This window comes from Macrobrachium nipponense, chromosome 17, assembly GCF_015104395.2.
Source record: "Macrobrachium nipponense isolate FS-2020 chromosome 17, ASM1510439v2, whole genome shotgun sequence".
NCBI lineage: Eukaryota > Metazoa > Arthropoda > Malacostraca > Decapoda > Palaemonidae > Macrobrachium > Macrobrachium nipponense.
The window spans coordinates 26,450,838-26,473,329 of NC_087210.1; the positions used below are offsets into that span (position 1 = coordinate 26,450,838).

General features: G+C 43.2%; 2 protein-coding genes across 3 annotated transcripts in view; one reads left to right on the top strand and one right to left on the bottom strand.

Moving 5' to 3' along the window:
• The window catches only part of LOC135196143 (equilibrative nucleoside transporter 4-like), a gene marked incomplete in the record, with an annotated part of 265,861 nt that overhangs the window by 28,611 nt on the left and 214,758 nt on the right, over positions 1 to 22,492 (top strand).
• LOC135195867 (equilibrative nucleoside transporter 4-like) lies at positions 10,235 to 12,985 on the bottom strand. Its single transcript, XM_064222378.1, has 4 exons — positions 12,885 to 12,985; positions 12,444 to 12,578; positions 11,034 to 11,188; positions 10,235 to 10,275 (listed from the first exon to the last, which is right to left on the bottom strand). The coding sequence occupies exons 1-4, from the start codon at positions 12,905 to 12,907 to the stop codon at positions 10,235 to 10,237; spliced, it is 354 nt and encodes a 117-aa protein (XP_064078448.1). The 5' UTR covers positions 12,908 to 12,985.

Consider the following 22,492-nt stretch of genomic DNA (forward strand, 5'->3'; position numbering starts at 1 on the left):
TAGGTTCAACATTTATATCCAGGGTTGCGACATCCGTGAGATATCCTGGTCTTGTTCAGTCAAGGAGGCCGCCAGCTGTTGTTTGGATAAAGGCAATAGAGGGGTCCGCCTCTACCGGATCGACGTATCCAGTCGCCTTGCCTCCGGGAAGATTAACAAAGCTAAACGCTTCTCCAGAATGTAGGGCTGACCCTGGCGGCGTTCTTGCCAAAAACCTCCGACCAGGCCCGCAGGGTAGCCAATGCCGTATCTCTTACTGCCGGAGCCTGTAAGAGAGGATATATTTTAGATTTAAGAACCACTTAAAACTAAAACTTAGGATATACTTAAACTAGATGCCTTAAGTTAAAGTAATGATGAAAACTTAAGAATAAAAGAGGCGGAGCGGCATGCGGAGATGGAATACTTACGCCTTCCAAAAGCTGGCTCACCAGATCGTAACATATGGTACACGTCTCATGGTACCAGACCTGGATGTCCCCGTGCGGAGTCGCGCATGGAGCATGGACCGGCAAACTTCGTGTCCACAGGGTCCTGAAGTGTAGCGGAACATCCCGGATGCTCCACAGTTGGTGGCCTGTAGTGGGAAGACACATGAGTATCTTAAGGGGGGAAACACTTACAGACTAAGGGCAACAGAACTCCGTTACATGGCGGAGCTCGGAAAAAATTTGGGCATAACCCCTCCCTGCATGGCCTGAATAGGCTATAACTCCCCGGAGAGATCCGGTAAAATACTAAGGGAGGGGTGGGGTATGGTTTAAGAACTTAAGATAAACTTAAAGATAACTTAAACCTACATGCAAGTACCGGACTAGGTCCATTGAAGCGGAGTGTAGTAACTCAGCATACGGTACGGTTAGTAAAGACCTATTGTATGCTCCGGTCCAACTATGGTGGACTATACCCTTCCGCTGGATACCAGGACTCCGGTAGGGAGGAGCTCTAGTAAGGGGGAAGGGCGAGATGACATACAGACTCGCGCTAACCCGGAGCGACAAGGAAGTAACGGAGGGGGGGAAGGCCAGAGCCCCCCACAACGTACCACCCGGCCGAGCCGAGAAGCGGAGAGGTCGGAACCAGTCAGGGACTGTCGGACTCCCAGGCCCCTCCGGTGGAGGGGAAGGGGGAGGAGGCAGGCTCGGGCATGCTGGGCGAGCAAGGACAGACCGACCACCCCCGCCCGACTCTATGGGAGAGCGGGAGAGGGGGAAGGGGACTGCAGCGCCTGGCTGACCCGTGATCACGTAGTGACCACGAGGCGGTAAACTAAGATACGGTAACCAAGCCTAGGCCAACCAACTGATCAGAGAGAAGCTATCGGGAAGCAACTGGAACTGAAAAGCGGTAGCATATAGGCCCATAGGGCGCAAACCAACTGATCAGAGAGAAGCTATGAGGAAGCGACCGAACTGATCAACGGTAGACAAGGCTCTATGAGCCAGGACCTAGGCTAAGCCAGACGCCAACTAACCTAACAATAACAAAACATAAAAATAAAATAATATATAAAAATGAAAGACAGAAGGTAAAATAGCAGGAGAAAAAATCCAGGAGTGTGCGACTAGCCCGAAGGCAAGTCTATCACTCAAAGCTAGTCAGGGGCCGATACAAGGAACCTGAACTAGGTCTGGATAAAAAGAAAAGCTACATAAGGTGAAATACACACGCATAACAACTTTGAGTAGACGTAAAAAGGGCGGATAATCAAAATAGAGCGTAAAATAATAAGGGATGTTCTAGTATGGGAGACCAAGAACGAACCCAACATGCGGCAGGACCATGCTGCCATGCTTCCAGCCCCCAGAACGATCTATACCTAAAAAACGCAAATACCGTCTCGGGGACGGAAAAGACTCGCTAACCGTAAATACTGAGTACTTAACTTAGCTGCTGCAATAGCTGCACGCTCCATTATCGAAAAATCCGAAGAAATGGCACAAAAAACACAGAGAGAAAAATAGCACGTGTGCTCGTGAGTGCTAACTTGAAAGGATGGCCACTAGAGGCGCAGCAGTCGCAAGCGTGGGATGGTGTAGTAGTAGTACGAGCTGCTCCCTCTGTGGGACGGCTCCCCTCTTGGAGGGTTTTGTAGTGGGAGATTTCTATTGGCATTTGGCTCGTGGTAGTGGTCTCACTCGCCTAGTGTTCATACCGACACCCTCCTAGAGGGTGAGCGAGTCAGTTATACTGACCTTTTTCTTTATTTTATTTATTCTCTGGTATGTGTTAGTACATTTACCCTAGAAATAATAGATTAAAGGATATTTCGCGCAAGCGACACGAGCTGAGCCCAGAAAATATCATTATCATATATAAATATTGGAATATATGACAGCACGAAAAATAAATTTCACATATAATTGTATACAAATCACGCTGTGAGCTGTATTGTACACTAAATTGCAATGATTTTGGTATATAAAAAATTGTAAAACTATTAAAGCAACACAGAGAAAATATTATCACAATATGATGCATGAATTCGTAACACAATGACATAAAAAAAAAGTTGTTTTCAAAAATTCACCATAAATTGAAATATTGTGCTAGAGACTTCCTGTTTGTTGCAAATGAAGGTAATTGATTGAATATTACTAGGCCATAAGTGTTGTAACTTACAATTGCAGTTTTCGACCATTTCGGTCGAGTTAAAGTTGACAGAAGGTTGAATTTTTTTCTATATATCGTTATTTATATGAAAATATTTAAAAACTGATAAAAGCTACAACCATGGGTTGTTTTTATTGTATTCTACATGAAATTGTGCACATTTTCATATATAAAACTTTATGTAACGGCTAATATAAAAAGGTGCAAACATTACGACAATCGGTTGAAAAAATTTATGATTTTTTTCAGAAGAGTTACCGTGCGGACGTAAAGGAAAAAGTTTTTTTCATAAATTCACCATAAATTGAAATATTGTGCTAGAGACTTCCAATTTGTTGCAAAATAAATTTAAATGATTGAATATTATTAAAATGTAATAGTTTTAGCTTACAATTGTGTTTTTTTACCATTTTGGTCAAGTCAAAGTTGACCAAAGTTTGAAATTTTGGCACTTATCGTTATATGAAAATATTTCAAAAGTGATAAAAGCTACAACCATGGGTTGTTTTTAGTTGTATTCTCCATGAAATTGCACACATTTTCATATATAAAACTTTATGTAACGGCTAATATAGACCGGTGCAAACATTACGACAATCGGACGACAAAATTTCTGATTTTTTCGGCAGTTACCACGTGGCCGTAGGAAAGTTTTTTTAAAAAATTCACCATAAATCGAAATATTGTGCTGAAGACTTCCAATTTGTTGCAAAATAAAGGTAAATGATTGAATATTACTAGAATGTAAGAGTTTTAACTTACAATTGCGTTTTTCGACCATTTTGGTAGAGTCAAATCTGACCAAAGTTTGATATTTTGGCACTTATCGTTATTTATATGAAAATATTTCAAAACTGATAAAAGCTACAACCATGGGTTGTTTTTAGTTATATTCTACATGAAATTGTGCACATTTCCACGTTAAATTGTGCACATTTCCACATGCAATTGTGCACATTTCCATATATAAAACTTTATGTAACAGCTAATATAAAATTGTGCAAACATTACGACAATCAGACAAAAAATTTCTGATTTTTTTGGAAGAGTTACTGCGCGGATGTAAGGAAAAAGTTTTTTTCATAAATTCACCATTAATCAAAATATTGTGCTACAGAGTTCCAATTTGTTGTAAAATGAAGGTAAATGATTGAATATTACTAGAATATAAGAGTTTTAGCTTACAATGGCATTTTTCTACCATTTTGGTAGAGTCAAAGTTGACCAAAGGTTGAAATTTTGGCACATCGTTATTTATATGAAAATATTTCAAAACTGATAAAAGCTATAACCATGGGTTGTTTGTTGTTGTGTTCTACATGAAATTGCGCACATTTTCATATATAAAACTTTATGTAACGGCTTATATTAAATGGTGCAAAAATTATGTCAAAGTGATGAGCTTGCGCGCCTGGGTAACGATTGTAAACAAAACAAAAGCTTGATCTGTGAACTCCCAGCATCCCTCAAGGTGCGTGATACAAAAGTTTTCGCCAAGTAGGCCTATAACTATTTTTCTGTGAATTCAGAACAATTTATCGTACCAAATCTCTTCAAATCATCGTATTTTGATTAATAATCGTTTATCGTACAGAGGGTCAAATTATTGTACTCGTACAATAATTATCGTACGTCTGGGAACCCTGGTCTGCAGTCCGCAGGAGTCGACACTCGACAGAGGGAGAAAGAGAACAAGGCGTCAAAAGTGGGAGGCCGTGGGAGAGGAGTTACAACGCTCCCTCCTCGTCCAAAAGCGATCGTACATACTTGAAAGCATTCCTATATGAAACCAAGTTAGAAATCTCTGAAGCTGGAATATATCTAACTCGGCAAAAACTTTAGATACTACAGACAGTGTAGACTTGAAAGAGAAAACATTTATCGAGGCAGTAGTAAGAGATTTGCCGATAGCCGAAGAGGAAGCATGCAAAGAACAAACACAAACATTACAAAGAAAAAGGAATATGCTAGCATACAAGAATTTAAGAATAACCAAAACATGAGAGATAAACAGTTGACCGAGTCGACATATCTAAACGTGTAAAACTCACTATAGATACATTATCATCACAATAAAATGTCTATGCCTATATCATATATTATTAAGCCTATGCATGCAAACACCTCAAACTGGGTGTTGAAGACGACAGAATGCGCCTACGGAGCGAGCATTAACGCTTACCGAAACGGTCCTTATGTGTACTCTTGAAAGGTCTTTCGGCGAAAACTTTAAACAAGATTCAGACCATGAAAAAGGGCAAAGTCGGTATTGGAGGGCACAGAATCCCATTGTCCCGAGAACCGACCCGGTTCCCTGGCAGCAGACGTTTCCAACTGTCGCAGGGCAGTCCTAGGCTTGGGCTACATACAGACGAGGGCACCAACACCTTACTTCTAACAGGGAACGCGAAAATGAGTGCACACTGGAGGGATTCAGAATGTTCCCGTCACGAACTAAGTTCAAATTGTATTAGAACTAAAATTAGGTTAATGTTCTAACTTCTCGTTACACTTTTCCTGAACCAAATGGGGAGAAGAAAGCAGAGCTACAATGGAAGTCAATACTAGCCTATTAAAATGCCTAGTCTAAGTAGGGATAGCCTGACAGGTTCAAGTCCTGATCTAACTAATTGCTTTTGCAATCTATTAGTCCCAGTCTTTCCTATATCTGACATATTCAGGCATAAATTCTCAGAACAATTCCATACATTCTTCACATCTAGTAGTTCCAAAACCACACTCTGTACCCCTGCCAGTACAAAGGAATGTTGATCAACTTCCAATTTCACCATCCTGGTTACACCAAAACATTCCTACATAGCCTGAGGTTATTGGTTTTGCTTCCGGTGGAAGATATCCTAGGAAAATGAAATTACAATACCGTAAACAAGAGTTAAACAGCCAAACTTCATAGAATACCAACAATCGCCTAGCCGCAATGGCAGCAAGGAGAATTCTGACAAGAGCTAAAACATTTGAAACACACCTGGTGTTGAACAGGTTAACTAGACAGTTATCCGGGCAGTCATTCAATTTTTTTTGTTTGAATCCCGACTCGCCTAATTGGTGGGGAGATATAGCTAAATTTAACAGTAGGTAAGATTCATCTCAAATAAAATGTGCACAAGTTAAAACTTGTATGTATATTACACCAGCACTTCACAAATTACTGATAGCAAAAATGTTAGAAATAAGGAAGATATTCTGAGAAAACAATAATAGTTGTTTAATAATCTTATCAAAGTTCAATATAAAATCTCATAAAAAGGTTTAACATACCAGTGTATAACCTTGATAAAAACTACTATTCCATTGTATATAAGACAGCTTACATGTTCTAGCTAATTTTAAATCAAAACCAACTCAAATTATGTACAGTATTTAAAAACAAAATGATATTAAAGATTTATGAAATATCTAACTGTCACGATATACAGGTAACTAAATACTAATCCAACCGTTCATTCAAAAAGTTGATATCAATAATTTATTTAAAACTATTTGTCAAAGTCCCCATTTCTTACAGAGCTTCCAAAAATTTAAAACATGGGCTTCATACAGAAATCATATAATAGTACTATTACAGTAATCCTGTTCTATAAGGCTAGATGTAAACAAATTAACTGTTGTACTAAAATTTACAAAGAAAACTCTGATACCAATTCACTGAGTAAAATTATGTCTTGAGTCTTCAAAATATATACATACTCAATAAGGCTTACTGAAGATATAAATCTAAGTCTATCAATTACTCCATGGAAGATTTCAGTCTGCTCTGTTACCAAATTTTTTTTTAAATAATTATGGATGGTAAGTTGGATGGTAAGTACTTAAAAAAATTAATTTTAGCATAATCATAATTTCTTTTAATGAGGGATTTAAGTAGTTCTAAATATTCATCAGTAAGTATGGTTGTTAATCATGTCATGGCTTATGTAACCCCAACTTTGCTGCTCTATCAGCATCTTCATTTCCTCTAAGATGCATGTGAGAGGAGCCAAACTATCTTAACATTTATACCATTAACACTATTTTAAAGTTGCCTAATGAAAACACAGATTCATACTCCTAAGACTCATTTGACTCACACATACACAATTTGTTCTTAAATGAGAGGTACGAATTACAGCTAGGTAAAGTTGGATGAGTTGACAGCTAACTGCAAAGAGATCAAAGGGAACTGATGAAAATTTAAAGACATACAGTTGAGTAGCTGGGGATGATGGAATTCTGCAGCAAAGAACCTTTAGTGCTTTTAGTGCCATGTATGATGTATCTACTACTACAATGAACACTTGGTCTACAATATAAAGTCTCTTAGGCATAACTCAGGAACTGCATGTGTGCTTTTAGCCTCCAAAAAATTTACATATGTAACTCCTCTACTTTGCTGTGCAGTCTATCTTTAGTCATTCATCAGGCAGTACAGCTATAATATCATCATCTATAATCAACATTCATCACCAGTAAGTGCCATATGATTCATTATTATAATATTTAATGTCACATATTACACAATAACTAACATGAAAATACAGAATATTGCTGTATAAAAAAATTTGCATTTGCAAATAGCGGGGACCTGCAAATATTCTTATAGATATGTTCCACAGAGAAACCCGTGAATGAGCGAGTCCTCCCGCGAATAATTTTCAGATAGGTTCCAAAGAAACATCCACGAATGAGTGAGTCCATGAATCCTGAGAACAAATATGGGAGATCCACTGTAATATCAAACAAAGTACAGTGGACCCCCAGTATTCGCGTTCTCCAGATTTGCGGACTCACACATTCGCGGATTTCTCTCGGGAACGTTTCCCTGCATTATTCGCGGAAAATTCGCGCATTCGCGGTATTTTTCTATGATAAATATCCACAAATTCCTGTTTTTTTATGAATTTCATCATAAAATGCACTTTTTGTGATAAAACTATTTAAAAAACCATGTATGGAAATTTTTAGTGGGTTTTCTTGAGTTTTAACTAACAAAATAGGCTGTTTTTAGCATTTTTATAGGGGTTCCAAACATTCGCGGGTTCTAACTATTCACGGGGAGGTCTGGTACACATCCCCCGCGAATACAGGGGGACCACTGTAGTACATACATTAAAATAACAAATTTTTAATCAATTTGTATTTTTAATAGCTAACAAACCTTCAGTCTTAACAATAGGATAACTTTCCAAGCGCCAGCTGGTAACTGGTTAACACAATCGAAGATTGTAAAGCAAGGAATCTGTGAGATCTGGCAACTCCTGCGTGTACAAGGTGATAGCTGGTCAAAGACCGCGCACCGAATCGTGATGCTTCAGTCTTTCCTTAACCGCCCTGGAGAGAGACGCTTGCGCTTTGCCCTCCTCCTGAGCTGGTTGTTTTGAGCCAACGTTCTGTCTTTCAGTGTGTTGTGTGATTGTTTTAGTTTATTATGGCTTCCTCCAAGTCTTCACGGCCTCGTCAACGCATGTGCCTGGGCGCTCAAAGTCCTGTGCTTCAGGCTGACCACGTCCCCTCAAGTGTTCACAAGGGTCTTTGCCCTCGTCTCGACATATGCTCCTGCTCAAGGGATTTGCCTGTTAAGGTACCTTGATGACTGACTGGTCTTCTTCGGTTTTGTCAGGAGCTAGACATAATAGTAAACCTAGTCAAATCTCATTTCCAGCCAGAAAGCTCTTTATCTAGGTATGGTTATAGATACAGCAGCGTTGAGAGTTTTTTCGTTGGACCAGAGGTAGGGGAAGTGGCAGTTAGTAGCTCTTTAAGTTCCTATCGCAACCAGAACAGCCAGCTCGCCAGTGGCAGGTTCTTCTGGGGATTTTGTCCTCTCTGAAGAGGCTGGTCCCTCATGGTCGTCATCTTCGGTCTCTACAATGGAGATTGAAAGTCTTTTGGCCCCTGGCAGGAGATTCCCCTCTTCAGAGAGTTCCTCTGTCCGAAGAGGTGAGGCAAGACCTTCATTGGTGGTTGGATGACCAGAATCTCTTGGTGGGTATCCCTCTGCATTCTCCCACTCCAGACTTCCTTTGTTTTCAGATGCCTCTATCACGGGTTGGGGTGCTCATTTAGGGACCTCACTGTGTCAGGCGTTTGGGGTGCAGAAGACAAGCTGCTTCACATCAACGTTTTGGAGCTGAAAGCAGCTTTTCTGGGTCTGAGAGTGTTTCGGGAGAAGGTAGAAGGTCATTCGGTGGTTCTGATGTTCGACAACACCATAGTGGTCATCTATGTGAACAAACGGGGGTCTAATGTGTCGTCACCTCCATTTGTGGGCAATCAACAACTCGGTGGAGCTCTTTGCCAGATACATTCCAAGCAAGACGAATGTGGTCACAGACAGACTGAGTCATCAGGACCAAATCCTGGGCATGGAGTGGTCTCTGCATCAGGTCGTGGTGGACAGGCTCTTTCAGGTTTAAGGGAGGCCTGTAAGTTTACTGTTCAGTGGTTCCAGATCCTCTTGCTCTAGTGGAGGACGCCTTCCAACACCCTTGGGACAACCTCAAGGTGTACGCCTTCCCTTCGCTTTGCCTGATCCGTCAAGTTCTGAACACAGTAACAAGTTCTCGAAATCTCAGGATGACTTTGGTAGCTCCTCTGTGGCCACAAGCGGAATGGTTCCCGGACCTTCTGTTCCTACTATCAGAGGTTCCAAGAGAGATTCCCCCCCCGTGGTGGCAGCTTCTTTGCCAGCCTCATGTCGAAAGGTTTCACCAGTTGGTAGAATCCCCATCTCTTCACGGATGGAGACATCCAGTATCTCTTCTGAGTGAGAGGTTTTTCTCAGGGGGCAGCGAGACGTACGTTCAGTAACCTCAGGAAGTCCTCTTAAGCAGTTTACCAGGGAAAATAGGCAGTCTACTGTGATTGGTGCCATCGATGGGGTTACTCTCCACTCAAAACCTCTGTTCAGCTTATAGCAGATTTTTTTTATCTTTCTCAGGGATGAGATAGAGAAATAATAAAAGAAAAAATCCCACTGGGAAAAAAAAGTTTAATGACAGTCAGGCAAGAGCTCATGTAAACACGTCTGCATCGCATGAAGCTGAAAGTAAACTGGGGTGCTTACATCCAGACAGGTGGGTATTCCCATCTACTGGACAGTAGTTACTGCCTAACCACCTTGTTCAAGAGTTTAGCAGCAGTTTTCCAGCTTTGCCAAAAAGTAATTCCTAATGTAAAGGAACCAAGGGTTTGTATATTGTGTAGGAACAATTACCTAATTCCATTATGTACTGCATTATTAAGGAATTCCAATTTCTTACCAAATTTTGACTCAAGACTGGCTACAATGTTGGGATTAGAACCATGGGGACCTGGATTTGGAGTCTGTGTAAAGGAAGAGGAGGGTTAAGGATTAGAGACATGATAGAAGATTGAGAGGATATAATTACCTCTTCTGCTACTTTAGGAGAAGCCTCTACAGAAGCCCTACTTTCAGCTCTAAAAGCTACCTTTCTTTTTCTATCTCTATTAAGCTTATCAAGATGAGACTTTAAAGCTTCCATTTACTCTCCACCCAATCCTTACATTTCAAACATTCCTGCCCCTACACTTAATACATTTGTAATGTGAGTAATAAAGTTTTGTTACTCTTGTCTTACATCCCTCAATACAGTACCTAATACTAGATGAGCTGGAATCTGACAGTGATATCCAATTCAATAGCTAATTAAGCAAAAACCACCACAAAAGTGATTGAATATGTCACCAAAAGCCTGGAAATATCCAAAAAAGGATGAAGTAACTGCCAAACAACCACCGACGTTACTCAGGAGCTGGCAGAACATGAATTGTAGCCTCTGCAGTTTTGTACAAATTGTTCCTGAAAATGGGCGGGTCAAGTTCACCTACACTAGCGATGATAGCGCCACAGCTAAATTTGAATTTTTGACTGCCACGATAGGAACCTAGCAGCTACATATATGTAATTGCTTGGTAAGTCTTATATGTAAAATTACCTTTTTTGGTATTTACCCCTATCATTTGCTATGTTCCAAGTAGTTGCAGATAGAGCAAATGGTATAGGGTAAGTTTTGCCTCAAAAATGAAAACTTAAAGGGATGATGAACTTTACTACAAGCTAAAAATTGATTAAGAGGTAAAATCTCAATGCCAATGACAAACTACCCAAAGATGTTACCTAGAATAGTAAGAAATGCCTAGAGAAGAGATAGCAGCTCTCTTCTGTGATTGTGTCTGACAAGCCAAGTAAAGAATTGCACTCTATAAATCACATTCACTAATGAGACGATCACTTATGTATATATGACCAGACATCCTCTTTATAATGACCCCACTTCTAATAGACAATCAATCTTCTTTATCGATGAGCTGACCCATAAGAAGAGCAAAACTTAAAGAAATATAACACACACCTCATAAAATGTTAACATGCGAGCTTCACGGAACCAAATAGCACTTACCAAATATGATTCTGACATTGAGAGGAACCAACTCTACTAAAAGGTTGCTGAGTAGAACAGCCCCAAATGCTATGAAGGTATACACAATTGAAATGTCAAAGACAATTGTGGAATTGGGGTAACGTTTCTCGAAGTAATCCACTGCTATGGTAAAGCTGGAAAAGATACAGCAACGTTAAGGTTATAAAACTTGCAGTCCTTCATAACTTAAATACATAATTTTGCAAGCTTTATGAAGCCGAGTTACCACCAATTAGAATAAGGAATATATGAGGTGATGCACAGCTAACTTGAGAGGGAGCATTTATATTTTTGAGGAATAATGAATGAAAGATTTCAAGTTATCACGAGTCATCATATTGTTGAGGAGAGAAGAGGAGATAGTAAAATCTTTACTAAAATAAGTACATAAAAGCAGTACCATTTCACACAAAAAAATATGTTATTTCACAATAAATTCAACATATGATGAAACATGAAAACATACAAATGCAACAGTACAGTAGTAATAATAAAAAGAAATAAAAAGTCTTACTTGAGCCTGAGTGAGATGATAGTGAGAGGAGATGGAAGAGGAGAGGGAAGAAAGGGGTCTGGTTCCTACTGACTTAACAGCTGAGTTGGAATGATTATTTGCCCGTTCCTTTCACTTACACTTGATTTTCCCAAATCACTTCTTTTTGTTGCAGTAAAATACCTATCTAGTGACAATTGCTTTTTACGATTTATCACTGTAAAAGTAACACGGCTCCATACTAAAAACCCTAGCACTGTGTTCAGCTTCTGCGTGTCTTCAATTCTGTATTTAAACGACTTCCTTGTGAACAGTTATTTCATCTCTTTCCTTTTATTGCATTCTTTACTTATTACTTATTTGTTTGCAAAATCCTTATGCTTATTTTAAATTCTGCCATTTAACAACATTAAGTTGATGTATTATGGGATATAATCAATCTTTTTCATTATATGCTGATATCTCTCTCTCTCTCTCTCTCTCTCTCTCTCTCTCTCTCTCTCTCTCTCTCTCTCTCTCTCCTTGTAAAATGTTAATAAAATTGATTTTGTGATCAACCTTTGCCTACTGCAACCATTTTGGTTTCCTCAAAGAATTCAGGACTCTCCTCCCTCCCTCCCCCAACTGGCTGTGTGCCATTTTCACCAAACAGTAAACAGAAACAGAATTGAATTCTTCTAAAATTTAACTTCATATACTAACATACTGTTTTATTACTTTACAATCTTAATTTAACTTTTGAACACATTAATAATAGCAAAAAATGTGAAAAGGGGGGATTTTTTGGGTTGGCTGGAACGAATGATCTTGATTCCCTTTATTTAGAAACTATCTAGCTCCCTGTTTTTCTGTCATTGATACTTAGTATCCATTTATGTAGTACTACTAAGTTATACCTGTTGTAAGGAAGAAGAAAGCCAATCCCAGCCAGCACCAGTGCCATATAAATGAGATTCCAGTGGTCTTCTGGAGGGGATATGTGGCGCCCTGGACCATCATGCTCATCATCATCGTCATCATCAGCCCCAAATCTGTATAAGTTAAAACACTGTGTAATGATTTCTCAGAACATGACAAACTTTTAATAAATTTATATTTTTCTTATCTAACAAACCTTACATCTTATAAATAAGATAATCTTCTTGCGCCAGCTGGAAATCGGTTAAAAACAAAGATTGTAAAGCACTAAATCTTTGGTATCTGGCAACTAAACTTACAAGTTACACAAAAATGCTCACTGTGAACCTCATCTATGAAAAAACTACATACTGAAGAAAGTACTTTTACTTAATTCTATAAACTATAGTATATTCACAAGGATCTATAAACCAACTAACCTTCCATATGACTCCACGCTCATGGCTATTACTTCAGATGCCTACGGAGCAGGCGTGGTATTCAGGAATACTGAGTAGGTTCCAGATCTAGCTACAGAGAAGAAAAAAATTAATTTGAAATCACAGAAGTTTATTGTTTAAGATGATACCGATTCCTTGCAACATCATAATGCAACAAGTTCAATTAGGTAATCAACCTCCTTCTTTAATAACAACATACATACTCATGTGTAGGCACCTTTCACCAAAACAAACTGCTCCATTAAATTGGAAAAACGTCAAGTACTGCAGAGAAGTGAAAAGTTTACACAATTGAAGCTAAGAAAAAAAGTGATGGTTCAGCTGGCGAGCAGCTGGGAGTTCCCTTCCTTACTCCTAATGCATGCCTTTACTACCTTGTTAATAAATGTCAATTAGTCATTTAGCTTGTTTGAAGAATAATTCTCTTTACAAATGAAGGATGTTTATTTATTGGAATAAACAGGACATACATATCATTGGCATTGATGAAACTATCAATTTGCCTAGTGTCAAAAGCTTGTCTGTGTGTCAATCCAGTTAATATCTTTGATATGAAAGGTATAGATTTATAAATATATCTATTGCCTTTTTTCAATACAGCGAGGCAAACTCAACTGTATAGATTCATTCCCCAACAAGTTACTAATAGTAATGTCAAAAGAGATGAGTGGTGCAGAGAAGGGGAAAAGAATAAATTTTTGTTGGACTGACAAAGTTCCAAAGATTAGAGGTTCTTTAGAAGTTACTTCAGAATATGAGGGAAGATTTCAAGAAGAGTTAGGTCCTCATTCTCAAGGAGCGTGTATTCCCAGTCTAAAGATATGTGCACCCACTGACCCTAGGGAATATCCAACAGAGAAACCTCCAGATAAAGTTGCAAAAAGTATTAACCATATTGACATAACAGGTTAAGCATGTCCTACTTAATGTTATAGACTACAATTTATGAGGCTAACCAAATGAACATTATATGGGCTAATCTATTAAATTAGATTTCCTTTCACATAACTATCTTAGCCTAATTATAATATTTTTCCACTAGACAGATGGTTTTGGGTTTTAAACAGTGCCAAGTTTTAATTCTAAAGTACCCAGTCATGCAGGTTTGATGACAGCTAGGTATTATGTCATGGAACAAGGCAGCTTCAGTGCAGATGCAAGAATATTGGTCAAGTAAAGGAATTCACCATCACGATGGAGTATATAGATATGAACACTTAAAAAAGAGGATTCTCTCTTTTTCATTGTATTTACATATTATTACTAAGCAAAATATATTTGTTTGATTTACAGCACTTACCTAAAGCTGGGTTTGTGCACTAGGTTAGGCTGGGATGTACCCTTCTGGAAACATGGTTTTAATTGCATATTCCAGAATCTTTGTTTTTTTGTAGTTAATTTTTACTAGAAATCCATGGCCCTTGATTGCTGAATGTATGGAGAGGTGGGAAAGGGACCAGCAGACAACTCAAACACTTTGGTAGGCACCTAGGGTAAACAAATGCAGACGATCCATCGTCATCGCGTGGCCAGGCCTTAATCACTCAATATTCAATTGGTGAAACAAGAATACAATTACAACTTTAAGCATACCATTCAAAAGATTGAAGTTTTGTCAACATAATGTGATATATGAAAGCCCCATACGAACTAAAATAAGCATGTGAGCTCTTCGTAAAATATGATTTCAAGGTAGTTTTGAAATCCAATATGGCGGCAATCGTGTGACTGGCCGTTCTAACCACAGACAATCCACCATCTTACCCAGCCTTCCCTATTGATCTTACTCAAGATTGCAGTTGTAATCAGCACAATAAAACAACATTTTGTTGCCTATATTAGTGAAAGTATGAAACATGACAATTTGTCCAAAATTGCATTTTTCCTAACTATACAAACCTGAGGTCCTTTTACAATAGGAAGGTACTAGCGGCAGCTGGATAGGTCGTAAGCTTTCGAACAAGGGGTTCGGTAGTTAACTGCTTGTCCGACAGGCGCGCGCGCGCGCGACTGGGAGGTAAACAAATCACTTTTGCTTTTGGCCCAAGCAAAAACTGCAGAGTGAGGGGTGGCATGAGGTGGGACTATGTGTAAAAGGACCTCAGGTTTGTATAGTTAGGAAAATGCAATTTTGGACAAATTGTCATTTGTTCCGACACGGCATACAAACCTTCGGTCCTTTTACAATAGGAAGACTCACTTCTTGGTGGGAGGAATCTGAGTCTTTTGTGAACAGACTGGTGTTCGCCCAACCTTGGATGCCTCCCTGGTCGTAAGAGCGAGGGAGGGATCCAAGCCTCTGTCCGATTGATCGGGGTGTGCACCGCAGGATCAATGGTCAGACCTCTGGACCAAGTATAAGAAGAGAGGCAAGCGTATCTCTTCGTACCAGCAAACAAGAACAAGTTCCTATTTGCAAGAGGCAAGGCATAAAGTTATGGTTTGTCTCTTGTTGGCATCCACTTCCCCCCTTCCCCCCTTGTAGGAGGAAGTGGTGGATATTCGCTCCCATCCCTAGTGAAAAGGGATAGGATGGGGGGCTCTGTCGAGTAGCTCACCGGCATCTCATCCTTATCCAGCAAGGTGATGACCGTATCCCTCTACCCACAGGTAGAGGGGGAGAAAAAGATAGGAAGAGAAGCCAGTCACTCTCTCATTCACTTATCTATTCTTACAGTCACACCAGGACTCGATGCTGTTCAGCCTGCTAGGGTCTGGGTTGCTACACAACGTGTTGAGCAGCCACCACGGGTCCTAAGGAAAACGATCCAAGGACCTGGTGCAATATCCAAAAGGTAGAAGGAGGTGCCAGTGGTCTGGTTGTACCAGACCCCTGCCTTCAGTACCTGCGCCACGGAGAAGTTCTTGTGTAACTCTAGGGAGTGTACTTCTAGGTCATCTTGGTGCTGACGAAGAGTCTTCAACACTCAGCCTGGGATGTCAAGTTTTCTTCAGAAAGCGCGGTCGCGCTTTCACAGGACAAAGAGCATCTCCTTCGCATCGAAGGCGGTGAAGTCCATTAGGGAGGGGATTGTGAAGGACTCTAACCGATCGTCAGGAACCGAAGGGTTCAGAGTCTTCGCTACGAATTCGGTACGAAATCGAGCGTCACGAATCCCCATCCCCTGGATGCTTTGACTTCGCAGGAAAAGTCATGCAATTACCTCAGAGGAAAGAAGAAGGGAATGGTCGTATGACCTATCCCTCTTCTCGACTTCGTGATGTCCTGTAACCCATACTGGTCTATCCGTCTGCAGCGAAGTTGTTCTTCTCGGTAGTGGATAGGACACCGGACACTCAATGGTGGGTGTCGATGGTATGGGTACTGTGACAAGCCGTTAGGACGAAGAAAAGACTGTTATGGAACAACCGAACTAAGTCCACAGCGAAGTTCGTAACAGACTTGGGCGCTCTGACAGCTGCCGACTGACTGCGTTCGGTAGGAGGCAAGTTGTCCAAGCACCCGAGCAAGTCACGTGACCTTCGCCTTAAAAGGGTTATGCCAAGAGACTAAACAAATAATTTGTTCGTCACCGATGCCAGAAGGCAAGGTGATGACTCTCTTAAGGCATGTGCCCAACAGGCGAAAGTCAATTGCCTTCTAGAGACCGAGGTCCCTGATGGCAAGATATCTCATAGTATAGTTGAATTCTCGGCTAAGGAGAAACAACACTATGTGTCGTTGAAGACGAAGGTGTACAGAAAATGCAACCTACGTCTTCACAGCTGAACCGAGAGAAGGATTCTCAAGATTCTGAACCTGTGCTACAAAGACTGAGAACGCTAACCGCTATTCAATTGCTGTCCGGTGAGGATCGTAGTTGCAATAAAAGCGGAGCGCTTTTCAGTAATGAAGACAGGAAATACTGCCTGAAGAACTGCTTCTCATGGGCTGAACATTTGGAAGTAGAGCTGTCAGGTCGGAGAGTAGGCGATGTCTTCTGACATATCTGTTAATTCGGGGCGAGCAATGATAATTGCACACCTACGAATACGAGATATTTTGAAGACAAACTCAGATGTCTGCAAAAATCATTCGCAATTATCGCGGTGCGATGCAGCGGGTGACTAGTACAGACTTCTGTTACCGTGCGGTAAACAGAAAGATGAGAGAGTCCAAGAGATATCTCTGTTGAAAATTCTCGCAATGTCGAAGGCGATGAAATCGAGCGTCACGCAGTAGATGGTCCTTCATTATTGCGAGAATCCCCGTTAATCAGAGACCTAAGTCCATGATTGTTGGGCAGAGATACAGTTCGGTAGTCAATCAAACCAGGGGAGAGAGAGACGTAACCGACAGTGCATCTCCGAGACCTAGCTGATACTGAGCCGCTATCAGGCAGTTTTCAATACGCAGTAGCTCTCGGTGACTCGTCATCCTGAGTTGCCAGGTAATCCATTATTCCACGAAGGAATGCGTTCGGCTAGAACCATCGAGCATAAAGAATACGCTCGAGAAATTATATTTAACCGAAACGGATTTCGGTTGGGGGGTAAATACAAAAGCTGATTTGGTGTTGTCATGACAATACCAAGTATCTAAAATCGAAACTGATAACTGCTGGGAGGTTGCAGGCAACCCCGAGTTGCAGTTCAATTAAGATACAATTCGTCTCGGTCACAAACCGTAGAGTTAACTACGGTATCGCCTACCCCCGGACAATTCAACTGTTAAAGAATCATGTCGCGAGGGTAATATACGTAGTAATTTGTAGGTTCTGTACCACGACCTCCATCCTAAATTCTTTTCCTCTCGAGGAATGAGAATAAGGATTGGAGATCGACCGCCTTCGTTCTCTAGTCAAGAGAGTGAAGGAGAAGTCTTTCCCAAAGGAAAGCTTCAATGGTGACAGAATACCGAAGACGATAGTTCAGCCAAACTGGAAGTTCCCGTTCCGTTCTTCTCTATTCCAGGTTAATCGCCTACTGTGAGATACTCTTCTTTTCAGCAGCAGTCTTCTTCCAAATGCTAGAAATTACAGAATTCGAGCATAAGCGAGGTTCCCGATTATCGTGTAACAATTATCGGGGGGATTCTTCGCTCATTTTGGACCGTGGTCTCGCCTAAGTGTTTGGAGATCGTAAAAAACTCGAACACTCTGAGTGCGCTAGAAAATTCCGTAGAATTCTAAGCACTCTGCGAAACCCCCCACCGAATTCGTCAAACGATATCGGCTGGTGGTCCTCTCGATTCCCGTAGAAATCGAGAAAGGGGCAGGATCCCTCCTCAACGACCGGGGCTTACGTCAGGTAGGACCCGAAGGTCCCCCCGGTAGCGCAGCCCCTAACGTGGGGATCTTACAGAGAAATCTCTGTAGGATCCCTCCCCTTTCCCTCGTAGCCGTAAGGAGAGAGGGAAGGGGGTGGGGGAGGAATTGGATACTGGCTCGCCTTCCCAGCGGAACTAGCAGTTGGAGAAGAAGAAAAGGAGGGCAGCCATCGCCTTACGGCGATGGCCTCTCAGAGCCTGGGAAAACGTATCGTCAGTAGAAAAACGTTTTCCCGAGGAGGGTTACAAACTCATACTGTAGGTAAGGGTCTGCCGCCACTGTGAACGTCGTCTGGGTGGGGCTGATCGACACCTGACAGGAGAGAGCCGATACCGTCCTCCGACTCATTCCAGTCCTCGTCGAGGTCGAAACCTCAGGAGGACCGAAGGGGTATTCAAATACGGTGTCCGAAGACACGTAGAAACGCCTCTGTCGCAGTAGAGGAGGTGAAGTAGCTTGTTCGACCGGCCAGAACTGAGAGAGCCTTCTTGTCCGGAGACGAGAGACTACCTGGTTCAACACAGTCGGCAAGCTCCGATCGCGGCAGACCCACCGTCGATTTGGGTTCCCTCTCGGGCCCCAAAACGACTCGAGCCGAGACGTGGCTCTGCTGGGTGAGCGGCGATCCTTCCCCGAGGTCGTTGTGCTGACGAATCAGCGCCATAACCTCGGCAAAGTTCCTCTGGATCTCGGAAGTCACAGCATCTTGCAGAGTGGGACCGTTAAGCCCTTCGAACAAGAGCATATTCCGAGAACCTTCCTCCTAAGGGGGAACAGCGACAGCCCTCTCGGTCTTCTCCATCCACTTGCGCATACGTCCTGGCCGGTCCAAGAACCGTGCCTGGCACGTAGGGCGTCGTGGTGGGATCATGAGGGGCGCACCCTCACGATCACTCCTCAATACCTAGCTCCTCCCCGGTGTAACCCGAGGAGGTTGAAGGTACGGAGAGGCAGACCTGACGCTCCCTCCTCGCTCGCTGGCAGAACCAGCAGGCTTGGAGGGCTGCAGGCGATCGTCAAACGCCCGTGGCGATCGAGCTGCAGGCCTGGTCGAACCGTCTCGCTGTGGAGAACGGCTGGACTGAGCACAGCGGCCCCGATCTCGAGTGTCATAAGAGCTGGTGCTGGTTGCCTGTACCCCGCGATCGCTCTCTGTGAGAGCGACGGTCAGGCGACCTGCAGGCTCCACTGTCAACAGTGAGACCGGTGCTTGTCCTCACGGCACGTCACGTCGCTGGTTCCAGCCGTGGCTGGCACCGGCGAACGGGAGGACCTCTTCCCAGCCTCAGCCCGTGGCGGTCGTGGACCGTCACGTCCCCGGGTAGCCAGCTGGTCGCCGCGAGAGCGAGAGCTGGTCTGGTGAGAGTCGCGTGGAGCGGCTGTCACCAGTCTTCCGCCCCCTGCCGTGAACCTGACGCTGAGCGAGCTCAGAGGTCTGGTTCCTGGCTGCACGGTCGCTGGTAGGCGACCGTACACTCGGTACCTCCCGCGAACGAGAGGCCGAGACGGACCCTGATGCAGTGGCAGAACCACTGACACCAGGCGAGGAAGTACTGGTGTTAGCCGGTACCCCTCTGGTCCCCGTAGTCTTCTTCCTTGCGGAAGAAGAGACGGGCCCGCTCCCGAAGGAGCAGGAGGACCAGCGGAAGGAACCCTCCCGTCCCACCGAGGTGAGACGGGTTCCCGAGAAGCTCCCGAGGGAGACTTCTTAGGAGGGAGGAGGCAACCTTCTTCTTCCTCGGCTGTGAAGCCTTAGAAGTCGAAGGGGAAGAGGCGGCAGCCGACGACGATGAAGAAGATGAAGACGACGACGACGACACCTTCCTCCTCTTCTTCGTCAGCTTCCTCAGGACAGACGTAAGATCTGCCATCCAGGGCGGAGCGGGGCTGCTGTAGCCGAAGCCACAGGGCCCGGAACGCACCTGTACAGACAGACCATAGTCTGGGGTAGTACCACCACGAACAGGGACGACGTCAGCAGGTATGGGCATCTCAGGAACAGCAGGCACAGCCAGCACAGCATCGGTAGGGACAGCCAGCGCAGCAAGGGCAGGAGCGCAGCAACTGCATGGACAGTCAGCCCAGAATCGGCAGGTACGGCAGGCAGCACCTGAAACACAGGCAGTGGAGCAGCAGTCAGCAACATCCTGGTACGGCGGCAGGTCCAGGGGCGAGCTCTAGGGCAGCGGAAGTGTGGTCGCGGCAGCGCGGCAACCACGAGCGGCGGCGGACACGCCCCCTTTCGGTACGGCGAACGGCACTTCACAGCGGCTGTAGGCAAGACTGTTACCACGTGAGGCGAGTACACCAGGTGAGGAGGGATGTCGTCACCTGGAGCGTGGTCACCACTCCATGGGTGACCGCAGTAGGCCCAGACATAGAACCGCAGCCCCTGGACACTAGCGCCCTGCAAATGGAAGGACGCCCATACCTCACCAAGGTCCACCCTCGTGGCAGTAGCACCTGCGGAAATAACAGTAGTAGCGATTAGTGGGGGGGAAGTCCCCCTCGTGCGGGGGAGTGAGCCCTCTCCGAACGAGTGGAAGACCCCGAATACAATTGTACATCGGGCACCGAGCGTCCCTCCCCCGCGCTCGACGGATCGGGCGAGGAGAAGAACGCAGATAACCTCCCCCCCCCAAAGGGGAAGGGCCATCTGTGGGAGCTGAGCGGGGGGGGGGGGGGGGGGGGGGTGGGGGGGGGGGGGGGGGGGGGGGGGGGGGGTTCTCGTTCCCCACCCCCGCACAGCACCCATGTACCCAACAATAATAATAAGAGCCCGAGAGCAATCGTGCCTCGGCCCCTAATGCAAGGGCATAAGGATCAATTCCCTGACTGAGCGGAACTTGAACCAAATAAATATTGATGCAATCAATAATAAAAGGAATAAAATGAAAAAGAATCTTGCATTACGATTCACTTCACAATGAATAAGGGCTCGGATCGAGCGCATTTGTGCCTCGGTACCGAGCGCAAGGGTTAAAAGGATCCATTCCCGATTATGAATGGAAACCTTGATCCATAATGAATTGATGCAATCAAAATATATATGAAAATGAAAAAGAATACTGCGCTTGCGATTTCACTTCATACAAATAAAAAGGGGATGGATCAATTCCCGGGAAATAGCGGAAACATTGATCCAAGTAAACAATGCAATCTCAATAAAATATGAAAACCCGTGAACTGCACTTGCGATTTTCACTTCATTCAAATAAAAAGGGGAAAGGATCAATTTCCGGGTAAGCTCGGAAACTGATCCAAAATGAGTATTGCTACAATCAAAATAAATATATGAAAATGAAAAAGAATACTGTACTTGCGATTCCACTTCCATACAGAATAAGTTTTCGTGCCGAGCGCATTCGCTCGGCAACGAGCATACAGGTCAAAAAATATAAATGAAAAGAGCACTTACTTACGATTTTCATCTACACATTTCCAACCAAATATAGCTCGGAGCGAGCGCTCTCCCCCCAGCCCTCGGCACCGAGCATACACAATACGAGGATCATTTCTGGGAAAATGAATTCCCGCACTTACGCCCTTCAGTCCCGGCACTCGGTAATCGGAGGGCGTGGTGAAAACCAGATCCTTTAATTCACAATTGAATTCAATGGAAATAAATATGAAATGTTATTGTACTTACAATTCAGTTTCACTAGATAAATAGAAAAGAAAAACACAACCATGCGAAAGCAACGACGATGAAGCGGGCAGAGAGCGATGATACACGTCCACACGCCAGCAGGCCGAAAGCAAAAGTGATTTGTTTACCTCCCAGTCACGCGCGCGCGCCTGTCGGACAAGCAGTTAACTACCGAACCCCTTGTTCGAAAGCTTACGACCTATCCAGCTGCCGCTAGTACCTTCCTATTGTAAAAGGACCGAAGGTTTGTATGCCGTGTCGGAACAATTTTTATTTCTGGGGTCATGGTTTGAATTGAATTTATTTTTACCTTGTAATCGTGGTTTTATCCTTACTACCATCATAACTGAAACTCCACAGGACTTATTTGATTGTAATTTTACACATCTTGGTCTTAATTCACTCCAAACGGCACTTGAACCAGACTGCTGTTCCTGGTTCCTAAGCATTCAGTCCACAAACACAGTTACGAGCAGCAGACGACTCTACTGTTTATGAGGTGCAAAGCTTATTCCCTTAATTGTTTTACTTTACTCATTATTTAGTTTAACTTTACTCAAAATGTTTATTTAATTCATGTCTATTGTCCCTTTTTTGCAACCAAATTAACCCTCTTACGCTGGAGCCCTAAAAATCAAAACGTCTCCCGTACGCCGGGCCTGGTTTGG

Coding starts and splice junctions, on each gene's coding strand:
- LOC135195867 (XM_064222378.1), bottom strand. CDS start 12,907: ATGAGCGTGGAGTCATATGGAAG. Junction 11,189..12,443: donor TTTCTTCTTCCTTACAACAG/GTATAACTTAGT, acceptor TATCTTTTCCAG/CTTTACCATAGCAGTGGATT. Junction 10,276..11,033: donor CAATGTCAGAATCATATTTG/GTAAGTGCTATT, acceptor TTGCTTAATTAG/CTATTGAATTGGATATCACT.